This window comes from Armigeres subalbatus, chromosome 3 (assembly GCF_024139115.2).
Source record: "Armigeres subalbatus isolate Guangzhou_Male chromosome 3, GZ_Asu_2, whole genome shotgun sequence".
In the NCBI taxonomy this organism is placed as follows: Eukaryota; Metazoa; Arthropoda; class Insecta; order Diptera; family Culicidae; genus Armigeres; species Armigeres subalbatus.
The window spans coordinates 303792254-303807940 of record NC_085141.1 but is presented as its reverse complement, the minus strand read 5'-3'; the positions used below and the strand labels follow the sequence as shown (position 1 = coordinate 303807940).

General features: G+C 39.5%; 1 protein-coding gene and 1 long non-coding RNA gene across 2 annotated transcripts; one reads left to right on the top strand and one right to left on the bottom strand.

Annotated features, from left to right (window-relative positions):
- Nucleotides 1–5692: 5692 nt before the first annotated feature.
- Nucleotides 5693–6809, bottom strand: LOC134220580 (enoyl-CoA hydratase domain-containing protein 3, mitochondrial-like). The gene is made up of 2 exons (XM_062699673.1): nucleotides 6649–6809; nucleotides 5693–6583 (listed from the first exon to the last, which is right to left on the bottom strand). Exons 1-2 carry the CDS (start codon nucleotides 6682–6684, stop codon nucleotides 5786–5788), a joined length of 834 nt encoding a protein of 277 aa, XP_062555657.1. The 5' UTR covers nucleotides 6685–6809; the 3' UTR covers nucleotides 5693–5785.
- A 6535-nt stretch (nucleotides 6810–13344) lies between these two features.
- Nucleotides 13345–15384, top strand: LOC134220579 (uncharacterized). Its single transcript, XR_009981962.1, has 4 exons — nucleotides 13345–13509; nucleotides 13590–13853; nucleotides 13944–14449; nucleotides 14667–15384. It is a non-coding gene; the product is annotated as an uncharacterized LOC134220579 (long non-coding RNA).
- Nucleotides 15385–15687: the final 303 nt, after the last annotated feature.

The window sequence follows — 15687 nt, the reverse complement described above, 5'->3', positions numbered from 1 at the left end:
TCCCTGAAATAAGGGTCTTAGTCATCCGAGAAATCTCTGGAGTAAAACCTAAAGATCTACTCAGCATGTAACCAAAGGGCCCTATTAATGCAAATTCAAATACGGTACATGCTCTTTTTGTGGTACTTAGCATAGAATGCGTTCTGAGTAAATGTTCCGGAGTCATCCAAGAAATCTCTGGAGTAAGGCCTTAAAGGTCTACACTCGTATTACATAGGGTCTATGGACTTGTCTCAAAAAGATGGTACATTTTGCCTTTCTTTGCGCATCTTGAAATCAAATGTAGATCACTACATACATATTTCTACGCTATCGAAGAAAATCTCTCAGATATTCGGAGTCCTCTGTCGCCTTCATTGCATATAATGGCCCCGTGCATCCAAGAAAACCCTGGAAAACGCCTTCAGGTCTACATCGCGTAACCAGAGGAATCTCTTAGTTTGTTTTTCAAAGAAAAAAAAAAAAAAAAAAAAAAAAAAAAAAAAAAAAAAAAAAAAAAAAAAAAAAAAAAAAAAAAAAAAAAAAAAAAAAAAAAAAAAAAAAAAAAAAAAAAAAAAAAAAAAAAAAAATGGTTTATGCCCTTTGTGGTACATAGAAAAGAAGGCGCTTTCATTGCATATGTTTGTAGTCATCAAGAAAATCCTGGAAAATGCACAGATCTACACTCGTAACAAGGAGATCTTTTAGATTGTTTTCAAAAACTTCAATTTTACGCACTTTGTGGTACATAGGAATAGAACGCCTTTATTGCCACTTAGAAGTTCATGGTGACCCAAAGAAAACCCTGGAAAAGGCCTTAAAGATCTACCACGAGTAACCAAGATGCTTTCAGATTTTTTCAAAAGTGTTACATGCTCTTTGAATTTTACATAGAATAGGTGAATTGCATACCAAACCAAGTTATTAGACAGGTGCTTTCCCTATTAAGCTTACGAAGGACCTCCGTCGTCAGCTTCGCAGTTGTAATAGTACTGATGAAACCAAATTCCACAGCACGGGCATGTATGTGGCCGAACTCTCCTGACAATACATCGCCCTTAGAAATAACTCTCATATGGCATATATGTTTTTGCTTACAATGCCAACCAAGTAGGATGAGCTCCTACACTTTAGCTTAACATCACCAACGGCGCTCGATGAGAGTAGGGTTGTCCTTCAGTTGCTAATGCCAGTTGGTCGTCAAAGATCTAACCACGACCACATAAGCGAAGAGAGATCGCCTTTCGAGTTAAAGTACATTCAAAGTTAATTGCCTATGTTCAGGTGTTGAGGCCACGGAGTGGAAATTAATTACTATGTCTGAAACTCGATTATGCATATATGCACAACATGTGATAGAATTTAAGTTCCTAAAAAAAGGTTTTGGAGGAAAACCGCTATCTTCCGTCACTTCCCAGTTGTTACTTCAATAACTGCATCCGTTACGGAGGTTGATCCACCGACCTTCCCAGCTCTATGGAGTTCGTAGACTTTACCTGGAGCCCACGACAACAACAAGAATCACTTGGAATACAAACGCATATACCAAGAAAGGGTCACGCTACTTGTTTATTCTTCGATAACTGTCTCTGCCATTACGGAGATTGATCGAAGATCCTTGACTGTATGGAATTCGTAGACTACCTGGAGACTCACGACAACAACAAGAACTACATGGAATACAAACATATACCAAGAAGGGAGTCACACAACAGGTTTATTATTCAATAACTGCCTCCATTATGGAGGTTGATCCACCAGACAACGAATCCTATGGAGTTCGTTTGACTACCTGGAGCCCACGAAAACAATAATAACTACTTGAAGTACACATATACCAGAAGGGGTAACCAAAACTTGTTTATTCTTCCGATAACTGCCTCCATTACGAAGATTGATCCACAGACCTATGACTCTATGGGTTCGTAAAACTACCTAAAACCAATGACAACCAACAAGAACTACTTAGAATACAAACAAATACCATGAAGGCGTCACACAACTTGTTTATTCTTCCAATAACTTTGCCTCCGTTACCAAGGTCGAACTCCATACCTTGCAGCTCTATGGAGTTCGTAGACTACCTGGAGTCTTCGACAACAACAAGAACTACTTGGAATACACACACATATACCATGAAGGGGTCCCACACAACTTGTTTATTCTTCGATAATTACCTCCATTACGGAGATTGATCCGAAGATCTTGACTGTATGGAGTTCGTAGTAGCTACCTGGAACTCACGACAACAACAAAGAACCATGAAATACAAGCATATACCAAGAAGGGTATACACAACTTGTTTATTCTTCAATAACTGTCTCCATTACGGAGGTTGATCCACCGACCTTGGATCTATGGAGTTCGTAGAACTACCTAGAGCCCACGACAACAACAAGAATTACTAGGAATACAAACATATGCCAAGAAGGGTCACAAAATTTGTTTATTCTTCGATAACTTTGCCTCCATTACGGAGATTGATTCGAAGACCTTGACTGTATGAAGTTCGTGAACTACCTGGAATCTTTAAGGGCCCTTCTTAACCGTGCGGTAAGACGCGCGGCTACAAAGCAAGACCATGCTGAGGGTGGCTGGGGTCGATTCCCGGTGAGGGTCTAGGCAATTTACGGATAGGAAATTGTCTCAACTTCCATGGGCATAAAGTATCATCGTGCTAATACGAATGCAAAAATGGTAACCTGGTTTAGCAACCTCGCAGTTTAATAACTGTGGAAGCGCTTTTAATGAACACTAAGCTGCGAGGCGGTTTTGTCCCAGTGTGGGGATGTAATGCCAATAAGAAGAATGAGAAGAAGAACTGCCTCCATTAGCGTAGGGATGATCCACAGACCTTGAATCTTTGGAGTTCGTAGACTACCTGGAGACAACGACAACAACAAAGAACTACTTGGAATACAAACATATATCAAGAAGAGGTCACAAAAACTTGTTTATTCTACAATAATTGCCTCCGTTACTGAAGGTTGATCTGAGACCTTGACTCTATGGAGTTCATAGACTACCCTGGAGCCCACGACAACAACAAGAATCACTTGGAATACGAACATATACCAAGAAGGGGTCACGCAACTTGTTTATTCTTCGATAACTGCCTCCATTACGGAGATTGATCCGAAGATCTGGACTGTATGGAGTTTGTAGACTACCTGCAACTCCACGACAACAACAAGAACTACATGGAATACCAGCATATACCAAGAAGGGTCACGCAACTTGTTTATTCTTCGATAACTACCTCCATTACGGAGATTGATCCGAAGATCTTGAGTGTATGTAGTTCGTAGACTCCCTGGAACTCACGACAACAACAAAGAACTACATGAAAAATAAACATTTGCCAAGAAAGAACTTATTTATTTTTCAATAGCTGCCTCCATTACGAAGGTTGATCCACCAACCTTGGATCTATGGAGTTCGTAGACTACCTAGAGCCCCCGACAACAACAAGAATTACTAGGAATACAAACATATGCCAAGAAGGGGTCACAAAATTTGTTTATTCTTCGATAACTGCCTCCATTACGGAGATTGATTCGAAGACCTTGACTGGATGGAGTTCGTAGACTACTTGGAACTCACGACAACAACAGGAACTACTTGGGATACAAATATATAACAAGAAGGGGTCATGCAACTTGTTTATTCTCCGATAACTGCCTCCATTACGGGGATTGACCCGAAGACCTTGACTGTATGGAGTTCGTAGACTACCTGGAACTCACAACAACACCAAGAACTACATGAAAAACAGATATATATATATATCAAGAAGGGGTCACGCAACTTGTTTATTCTTCATTAACTGCCTCCATTACGGAGGTTGATCCATAGACCTTGAATTTATGGAGTTTGTAGACTACCTGGAACCAATGACAACAACAAGAATTACTTGGAATACAATCAAATACCAAGAAGGGGTCACACAACTTGTTTATTCTTCAATAACTGCCTCCTTTACTGAGGATGATCCACAGATCTTGACTCTATGGAGTTCGTAGACTACCTGGAACCCACGACAACAACAAGAACTACATAGAATACAAACATATACCAAGAAGGGGTCACGAAACTTGTTTATTCTTCGTTAACTGCCTCCATTACAGAGATTGATCCGAAGACCTTGACTTTATGGAGTTCGTAGACTACCTGGAATCAATGACAGCAACAAGAACTACTCGGAATGCAAACATGTTTTGAGAAAAGATCATTGGATGACCCGGAACATATACTGTGAAAGCATTATATGCTAAGCACCATAAAAGAGCATGTACCGTTTTTGAATTTACGATAGACCTTTGGTTACGTTAGCAGACCATAAGATCTTATTCCAGTGATTTTTGGATGACTGAGGCCTTACTACAGGATTTTGGAGATCCAGAACACCGACTATTCTAAGAAGCGCAATGAGCATGTAATATATTTGAAACTGGTTGATAGTCCTTCGGTTACGTGTGTAGACTCTTAAGTCTTACTTCAAAAGATTTCTTGGTTAACCATGGACAAAAGCTGTAAACCTTGACAATGGGCGAAAAGTATATGAGTTTCTGTTTCCAAAACTGTCAAAATTATCTAAATCGGTTGAAAATTGTTAAAGTTATGAAAATATCAATTTAGTGGAACACGGGTACCCTGTCGGCCATCCACGTTTTAAAAAAAATCAGGCGCCCTCCCCACGTCCCTCCTCACTGTATCAACGAGATTTTTCACAGATGCTACATTTTATGGAGTTCTTAGATGTCACCGAGTTTCAGCTTTCAGCTATAAAAATTCATTGAAATATCACCACTTGAAGTTGAAAAAGGAACACGGGTACCCCGTCGGCCCGCATAAGGGTTAAACGAGTTGATAATCACCTGTTGAGCGGTGATTTTTGTTTTCTAAGGCTTGAATATAGCTGTCCTTGCTTTCAATTTTTTGGTTAGCTCCTGAATAGTTCCATGTATCTTTGCATCCTTCGTTCCATTTTCTGCAGTTTTCTTCTCAGTCTATAAAGCTCAACTAAGTCATATTCTACGTTGGCTGTCTTGCCCCATATGGCGATCTTGAACCACTTTCCCTTATATATGGTTTTGTGGTGGCCCGTGTCCATAGACTAACGGACTGCCATCATCGCCTTCATCACCATCAGCAAGGAAGAATCGGGACTGCGGACCAAGAGCAGTGGCGTAGCCACGGTGGTAGTTTTGGACATAAACAACCCCCCCAAGACAAAAATTTTAGAAGAAAATTATTTTTCGAACCTTCTTGAATTAAAAAAATGTTCTGAAAACCGCCCCAGACCAATTTTCTGACTACTCCAGAAAACAGTTAATCATTGATAAAACCTGAAATAATTTACTTTGGATGAGGGTAACCTGTAGGTACATCACATCAAATTCCTATCCATATATCATCTGAATATCAAGCAGTTGCATTGATATTTAAAAAAAAATGTTTATACTTTTGTTATTGATGAAAATTTTGTGGAATTTGAATGTTTTCAAATCATGTAACCAATCATATTGTTATAACAACTATCTAAGAAAGAAAGACTTCATGATCATAAAAGAAAAAGGCTAGGAAAGGCTGATTTCGAAGGCACGACCTACATATTCTAAACCTTAAGATACAGCTACATATTGAGACATTGTGAGCGTTGGCAGCTTGGATTATAAGGCATTCGGATAAATGACTTCTCGTTAGATTGGCACTTCAAAATAGCTAACTATATCAACTTAACAAATGCAACAAATAATTTTAACAAATAAATGCAGTATTTCCGATTGTTTCACTTACCGATCGCTCACTGATGTTTCCAAACTGGTTTCCGTTTCTCCGCAAAACTGCGGATGCCTTCCTGGCCGTCCGCCGTTGCCAGGTTCTCAGCCATAACTTGCTCACCTCTCTGATAGGCACTGTTTACGTCCATTGCAATTTGTTCATAGAAGAACCGTTTCCCCAGTGCAATCACAGCACGACTCTTCGACTTTATGGCATTGCAAATGGTTTCTACTTCCTGATCCAGCTGATCCGCTGGAACCACTTTGCTCACTAGTCCAGATTGTAGTGCCTCCTGTGCGCTAATGGGAAGCCCCGTAAAAAGCATGTAAGAAGCTTTCATACGTGGAACAGCCCTGGCCACGGCAATACCTGGCGTTGAGCAAAATATTCCAAAATTGGCCCCCGGCGTTGAGAAGGAACTCGTATCACTGCAAATTGCCATATCACACGAAGCCACCAACTGACACCCGGCTGCTGCAGCCAGACCATCCACTTTAACAATGACCGGAACGGGAGCCTTCAATATAACACCTATCAACTCGGAACACTTGGCAAACACTTGTCTATGAAAGTCGGACCCGTGGTCCGGAGTCAGCTCTTTCAAATTATGTCCGGCTGAAAAAACGCGTCCTTTGGCGGAGAGCACGAAGCAACGCACTGCCGGATTTTGCTGGTTGGAAATAATGTGCTGCTGGATGCTATCCATCATTTCGATGGACAAAGAATTGCGAGTTTTTTCGTTGTCCAGCTGAATGTGACCAATTCCATTGGATTCGGTGAAAGTGCTCAATCGCCGATAAGCAAGTCCGATTGGCGAAGCCTGCAATTACAAATTTGATAATAGGTATACAAATTCACAACATATTTGATTTAAACTTGAGATACCTTACGTGCTTGAAGTAAGTAAAGCGTTCTTAACATGGTAATAAACTAACTAACAGGACCACGTAAAACTGAATGAGAAAAATTACAAAATTACAAAAATTATATTTCGAAAATAATTACGCACAAGCAACGGAAACGAACAAAACAAAATAAAATATTTAAAAAAAGATATAGTAAGAGATGTGAACAGCCATTCTAATAAACACCAATTTGATATACACAGTGGTGAACGTATACGACCAAAATCCAAAACAATAAAAATGAGAGTTTTATTAAAAGTCCTCACGCCCTCACACTCTTTGTATATGACAGTGTGTAATGGTGGTATGTGGCTTGTAGGTAGCAGATGTATTAAGAGCCAGGAAAAAAAAGGCTCTTGATTGAATCGTACATGTAGTGAATGAGATTGACCTTTTCCAAATCTAATTCAAATCCAATAAATTCAAATCCTCTATGGAATTGCAAGAGAGTTCGTATGGGGCACTACCAGGCGGGATTTATGGGTGAACGCTCTATCACCGACCAGGCGTTCGCCGTACGTCAGGTATTGCAGAAATGCCGCGAATACAACATGCCCACACATCATCTATTTATCGACTTCAAAGCCGCATATGATACAATCGATCGGGACCAGCTATGGCAGCTAATGCACGAAAACGGATTTCCGGGTAATCTGATAAGGTTGATCAAGGCGACGATGGATCGGGTGATGTGTGTAGTTCGAGTTTTAGGGGCATTCTCGAGTCACTTCGAAACGCGCAGAGGGTTACGGCAAGGCGATGGTCTTTTGAGTCTGCTATTCAACATTGCTTTGAAGGGAGTAATACGAAGGGCAGGGATTTACACTTGTGGTAATTTTGATATTCACGAAGTCAGTCCAGTTATTTGGTTTCGCCGACGACATTGATATCATGGCACGTAACATTGAGAGGGATGTAGGAAGCCTACATCAGACTGAAAGCGAAGCTAAACGGATTGGACTAGTCATCAACACGTCGAAGACGAAGTACATGATGGAACAGGCTCCAGAGAGGTTAATGTAAGCCACTCATTATGAGTTTCTATCGGTGGTAACGAAATCGAGGTTGTTGAAGCATTCGTGTACTTGGGCTCACTGGTGACCGCCGATAACGATACCAGCAGAGAAATTCGGAGACGCATCATGGCAGGAAATCGTAAGTACTTTGGACTCCCGCAAAAACGCTTCGATCGAATAGAGTTCACCGCCATACCAAACTGACTCTCTACAAACCGTTTATTAGAAGCGAATGCACCACGAGTTGCATCAGCTGTTGGAAGAACCATCCATCGTTCACTCCGCGAAAATCGGAAGACTGCGGTGGGCCGGGCACGTAGCCAGAATATCGGACAGTAATCCGGTGAAAATGGTTCTCAACAACAATCCGACGGGAACAAGAAGGCGAGGTGCACAGCGGGCAAGGTGGATAGACCAGTTGAAGGACGATTTGCAGACCCTCCGCAGACTGCGTGGTTGGCGAAGTGCAGCCATGGACCGAGCTGAATGGAGAAAAATTTTATGTATGCACAGGCCACTCCGGCCTTAGTCTGGTAATCAATAAATAAATGGATTGGATTTGGATTGGATTTGCATTGGATTGGATTTGGATTGGATTTGGATTGGATTTGGATTGGATTTGGATTGGATTTGGATTGGATTTGGATTAGATTTGGATTGGATTTGGATTGGATTTGGATTGGATTTGAATTGGATTTGGATTGGATTTGGATTGGATTTAAATTGGATTTGGATTGGATTTCGATTTGGATTGCATTTGGATTGCATTTGGATTGGGATTTGATTTGTATTGGATTTGGATTTGAATAGATTTCAGACTGGATTTGGATTGGATTTGGATTGGATTTGGATTGTATTTGAATTGGATTTGGATTGGATTTGGATTGAATTTGGATTGAATTTGGATTGGATTTGGATTGGATTTGGATTGGATTTGGATTGGATTTGGATTGGATTTGGATTGGATTTGGATTGGATTTGGATTGGATTTGGATTGGATTTGATTGGTTTGGATTGGTTTGGATTGGTTTGGATTGGTTGGTTGGTTTGGATTGGTTGGATTGGTTTAAATTTGATTTGGATTGGTTTAAATTGGTTTGGATTGGTTTGATTGCATTTGGATTGCGTTTGGATTGGTTTGGATTGGTTTGGTTGGATTGAATTTAGATTTGGTTTGGATTAGTTTGGACTGGTTCAGATTTGGATTGTATTTGGATTGGTTTGGATTGCGTTTTGGTTGGTTTGGATTGGTTGGATTGGTTTAGATTGGATTTGGATTGAATTTGAATTGGATTTGGATTGGATTAAGATTGAATTTGGATTGGATTAAGATTGAATTTGGATTGGATTTGGATTGAATTTTAATTGGATTTGGATTGTATTTCGATTGGATTTGGATTAGATTTGGATTTGATTTGGATTTGATTTGGTTTGGATTTGGATTGGATTTGGATTGGATTTGGATTGAATTTGGATTGAATTTGGATTGTATATGGATTGGATTTGGATTGGATTTGGATTGGATTTGGATTCGGTTTGGTTGGTTTGGATTGGTTTGGATTGGTTTGGATTGGTTTGGATTGGTTTGGTTGGTTTGGATTGGTTTGAATTGGTTTGGATTGGTTTGGATTGGTTTGGATTGGTTTGGATTGGTTTGGATTGGTTTGGTTGGTTTGGATTGGTTGGATTGGTTTGGATTGGTTTGGTTGGTTTGGATTGGTTTGGATTGGTTTGGATTGGTTTGGATTGGTTTGATTGGTTTGGATTGGATTTGGATTGGTTTGGATTGGTTGGATTGGTTTGGATTGGATTGGTTTCAGTTGGTTTTGATTGGTTTGGATTGGTTTGGATTGGTTTAGTTGGTTTGGATTGGTTTGGATTGGTTTGGATTGGTTTGGTTGGTTTGGTTGGTTTGGATTGGTTTGGATTGGTTTGGATTGGTTTGGATTGGTTTGGATTGGTTTGGATTGGTTTGGATTGGTTTGGATTGGTTTGGATTGGTTTGGATTGGATTTGGATTGGTTTGGATTGGTTTGGATTGGTTTGGATTGGTTTGGATTGGTTTGGATTGGATTTGGATTGGTTTGGATTGGTTTGGATTGGTTTGGTTGGTTTGGATTGGTTTGGTTGGTTTGGATTGGTTTGGATTGGTTTGGTTGGTTTGGATTGGTTTGGATTGGTTTGGATTGGTTTGGATTGGTTTGGATTGGTTTGGATTGGTTTGGATTGGTTTGGTTGGTTTGGATTGGTTTGGATTGGATTTGGATTGGTTTGGATTGGTTTGGATTGGTTTGGATTGGTTTGGATTGGTTGGATTGGTTTGGATTGGATTTTGATTGGGATTGGATTTTGATTGGGATTGGATTTTGATTGGGATTGGATTGGATTTGGATCGAATTGAGATTAAATTTGGATTGGATTTTGATTTGGATTGGATTTGGATTGGATTTGGATTGGATTTGGATTGGATTGGATTGGTTTGGATTGAATTTGGATTGCGTTTGGATTGGTTTGGATTGGATTGGATTGGTTTGGATTGGTTTGGTTGGTTTAGATTGGTTTGGATTGGTTTGGATGGGTTTGGATTGGATTTGGATTGGTTCAATTGAATTTTGATTGGATTTGGATCGGTTTGGTTTGATTTGGATTGGTTTGGATTGGTTGGATTGTATTTGGATTGGTTTTGATTGGTTTGGATTGGGTTTGAATTGGATCTTTGTTGTTTGGTTGGATTGAATTTCGATTGGTTTGGATTGGTTTGGTTTGATTTGGTTTGATTTGGATTGGTTTGGATTGGTTTGGATTGGTTTGGATTGGTTTGGATTGGTTTGGATTGGTTTGGATTGGTTTGAATTGGTTTGGATTGGTTTGGATTGGTTTGGATTGGTTTGGATTGGTTTGGATTGGTTTGGATTGGTTTGGATTGGTTTGGATTGGTTTGGATTGGTTTGGATTGGTTTGGATTGGTTTGGATTGGTTTGGATTGGTTTGATTGGGATTGGATTTTGATTGGGATTGGTTTTGATTGGGATTGGTTTGGATCGGTTTGGATTATATTTGGATTGGTTTTGATTTGGATTGGTTTGGATTGGTTTGTATTGGATTTGTATTGGGTTTGGATTGGATTTGGATTGGATTTGGATTGAATTTGGATTGCGTTTGGATTGGATTTGGATTGGATTGGATTGGATTTGGATTGGATTTGGATTGGATTTGGATTGAATTTGGATTGGATTTGGATTGGATTTGGATGGGATTTGGATTGGATTTCAATTGGATTTTGATTGAATTTGGATCGGATTTAGTTTGGATTTGATAAACTCAGAGTGATAATGAAACACGTCTGTAGTGGTTTGTGGTTTGATAATGAATGAACAATTTTTATTTTATAGCTAACGTCATTTTAATTATTGGCTACTATGATCTTCGATTGTTTCCAACATCCCCTCTCAATCGAATAATCCGAGTTTGTCACGTAAGTGTTGAAATGGAACCTTAGTTAGTCCTTTGGTGAAAATATCTGCCACTTGCTCCTTAGAACAAATGTATATTGGACACAATATTTTCTTCTGAACGCAATCACGAATAAGAATTATACCGTATGTCTATATGTTTTAGTTCTCCGTTCAAGAAAGCTGTGGTAACGTCCATTTGATGGATATGGTAATTATTTTGATTTGCAACTGCTAACAGGATTCGGGTTGTTGCTATCCGAGCTACAGGTGCAAACGTCTCGCTGTAATCAAAATCTTTTCGCTGTGAGTAGCCCTTCGCCACCAGACGAGCATTATATCGATTGATGTTTCCATTCTCATCTCGCTTGACTCAGAAATACCCATTTGCTATCGACTATATTCTTATTCGCCGGACTCGGAACAAGCTCCCACGTGTTTGATTTGCGCAACGATACCATTTCATCATCCATTGCTTCCTTCAACGGTCCCTATCATCACGATTTTCAAGTCATTAGCATTGCTAGGAAGATCTTCCACGAACGCTTCTGCACTTAACGCCCATGCGATTTCCTCTTCAGCCAATAACGACATTTGAAAGTCTTTATACCAGGATGGTACTGTAATCGAACGCTTCGGTCTTGATTCTACCTCAGGAATATCATTGGGACACTCTTCAACTAATGTTGATTCAAGTTCATCTTCTTCTACATCATTAGGCTCCGCTTGAGAATCTTGTTGTATATTGTCATTAACTTCATCATTAGATAATTGCTCTTCAAAATTCTTGACATAATCAGCACTGGTAATACTCTTTGTTTGATGTTTCGGAGTTGATAACACAAGTCTCTCATCAAAAACGACGTCTCGAGATATGAAAATTTTCCTTTTCTCAGCATTCCAAATACGATAGCCATTGTTTGCGTATCCAACCATTACATGTTTTTCAGATCGTGCATCCAGCTTTCCTCGTTGCTGCTTTGGTATATGCGTATAAGCAATTGATCCAAAAACTCGCAAATTATCCACATCTGGCTTTCGTTGATACCACATTTCATACGGAGTCTTGAAATCTTGCAACGCCACTGTTGGGCAACGATTTCCAAGATAGGCTGCAGTTAAAACAGCTTCTCCCCACATCATTTTTGGCATCTTGGCATCCAATATTAGCGATCTTGATTTGTCTAACAAAGTCCGGTTCATCCGTTCAGCTACTCAATTTTGCTGTGGATTGTAGGAACAGTGTACTCCATTGAAATACCTCTCTGCCGACAGTGCTTTTGAAAATCGGTACTCTTATATTCTCCTCCGTTATCGCATCGTAGTCTTGCAATTTTGGTTCCAAAATAAGTTGTGACTTTTGCTTCGTAGTCCATAAAGTGTTCTAGCACCTCATCCTTCGATTGCAGCAGGTACACCACCGTAAAGTGCGTATAGTCGTCTGTAAAGGTAACAAAGTAACGCTTCTGATTCCAAGTATGAGGAACAAACGGACCGCAAACATCAGTGTGAATGAGTTCTAGTGGCCTTCGAGATTTCACTTCATGCACCTCTTCGAACGGTTTCTTTGTCTGCTTTCCAACAATACAAACTTCACAAATATCATTACTTGAATTGCTCAGGTGATTTGCTTTAGTTTTCACCATGTCATGCTTCCACAACTTCCGAAGATTACCTTCCCAAACATGGCCGAAACGTCTATGCCAAAGTACAAAGTCATCAGTTCTTGCCACCATAGCTTTATCCTCACTATTTTCAAGACAAACGTCCAGCTTGTACAAAAGATTTTCCTCTTCTTCCAGATGCAACAACTTGATTATCTTTTTAATCACTACCTAGCCGTTTATAAAGGTGACTTTCATTCCTTCTTGCTCCACGCGTCTTACAGAAAATAAATTGCAACTCAGCTTGGGAACATATAATACTCCATCCATTTTTGCTTTCAGTCGTTTTCCGTTGACCAACATTTCAACTCGTACAGTCCCTGCCATATTTGTTTCCATGGTTTCACCACTTTTCGCTACACTACAAAAAATCCAACAATTTTTAATATATGTTACGACACATAAAATGACCGAAACGAATCAACCATAAAGTTTATTTGGGCTTTATGGATTTCAAAATCACACATACCCTTAATAAGCGTTAATAATTGTTCCTATTTATAATCCGTTTCAAAAATATGTGTCTAGACTAATGGTTAAAATCCATAACGTCTCACACATAAAATGAATAAATTATTGAATATATAACTGATACGCATACGAATCAAGCGAGAAAGCACGACAAAGTGAGAAAAAAACCAAAATGGCTACAATTGTCAAGAAGGAATTTTGCTGATCCCCTCTTTTCATCCGAGAAATATCCAGACACGTGAGTAATATTTATGTCCATGATAATAATAATCCTTATTAATTGTGATTTACATCTTCATACATCATCGTCCATTACAGATACAGCTTAGAAACATCCATCTACTGCTCCAGAAGTAAAGCCGGCGAGAGTGGATGACGGCGAGTCTTATCGGTTCATTTGTTCATATTTGGGAAACCGCGATTGCCGGAGTTCCCATTGGGCATGATCAATACACGCTGATAATAATACCATCGCGACAGCAGTTTTCCTTTGCGACGGATTATCCACAGGAGCACCAGAATCCAACACAGCCACAGACCAGCTAGTAACAGCATCATTGTCTGTTTATACGAAGATAATTTGTAAGCAGTATTTTCTATATACACATTTTCTGTATATTCACGATGGACCAATTTTCAACAACATTTGACAGCATACGGTTTATTTTTTAGACAACGACGATGCTCCTGCAGCTACAAAGTGTTCATTTTAAAACACGGAAAGGAATGTCTAGCAGGGCACGAAACGCACATAGAGCACGACCGCTCCAATATTAACATCCTGATATGTGCGTCATCCCAATAGTTGCTCCGCCTAGGAAAATTTTAAAAGTTCCCAGAAGAAGACTCAGCAGCTCGCTCAGCAGGTGCTGGCAATGAAAAGCAAAGTGCCGGTGGACTAATGACGCTGCTGCGGGAACTGGGTGAACGAAGTGTCTGGTCACAGACCTATACGACTGTGTGAAAACGATCGAGCATCTCAGTAACGTTCAATCGCACCGTAGTTGGATGCAGATTATGAACACGTTGGTGCATCACAAAATCCAAGATCACCTGCAGAAGGACGTGCTTTTATCGTGCTCAAAACCACACCGATGGCAGGGTGCGATGACGGAAATTACTCTTCTGCCCACAACGAGAATGAAATAACGGTCAAGTTCTTTTTTCGTGCAATGAAGGTAAGATTTTTTTTAATCGTGTTGATGTTATTTGCTGAGATGTTTTTATAATAAAAATCATTACACTATAGATAGATTCTACTACCTAAACTTCCGTGAATCGCATATTTGTCCCATATGAATAAGAAACCCAGCAAAGATGGGACAAATATGCGATTTATGGTAGCATAGTTCATACGGCATAAAATAATTGCGATTTTCTAATTGTCCACACTAGGCATAGGACTCACCTTCTGCAATCAGGTGCTGTGCAAACTGGCAGAAACAGCGCTGTCATAAGGCGTTACCTTAAGCTCGACCCGAAGAACTGCAACATCCTAATTCACGATGCAGCTCTTCCTGAGGAAATCGATACAAACACTGATGTGCAAGTTCCATTGCTACCAAAGCCAACATAAATTAGCCTACCGAGGTCGATACGAAAATTAAACCTCCGGCGATAATACCATTTTGTACCGATAGAAAAATTATCACTGCAAGCCTGTCATCAGCGAGGTCATCAGCAGAGTCATCAACTGCAATGAGGATGTGTTATAATGTGTCGAATTTATAGTGCTGTCCAATGAGAGCTTGTAGTAGCTCGATGTTTCTTCCTGTCCTGCTCATGCCCATTTGTTGACAAAAAAGAACGAGCAGGACGGGAACCACTTCTAGCTACTTCGAGCTACTCATTGGACAGCACTGATATCTATCATTATTGATTTATTGGCATTTATCGCCGGACAGATGCTGCTATAACGACAAATGTTTAATGTTGGACGTTTTGCGACTGATTTTCTTCAACTCCGCCAATTATGTTTATGCCTAGTGCTTGAAAATGATGTGGTCAGCTCCAAACATTTGTGAATTTCAATTATTACCGGTAAACCCAAATTCATAGTTTGTACTATATACAGATTTACAAAGTTTATAACAATAAATTCAAACAATATTTAAAAAAAAATTCAAGAGATTTTATTTGAATGCTTCCATAATCATATGTTTCATTGAGAAAAGCTGATAATATATATAAATAAATTCTTTCAAAGTTCATAAATAATTCTAATAAGGTATATCGCAATAAATAATTCGTTTTATGTTCCAAGACTTATACATTATTTATGAGGCTCACACATAAAATTTATTGTTATGAACTAATTGCAAAAATCTATATAGCTCACACATAAATCGGATATGGAATTTTTGGCAGTGTACAGCAATACGGACAGTTTCTGGCAGCTTGTACATTTCTTCAAAAT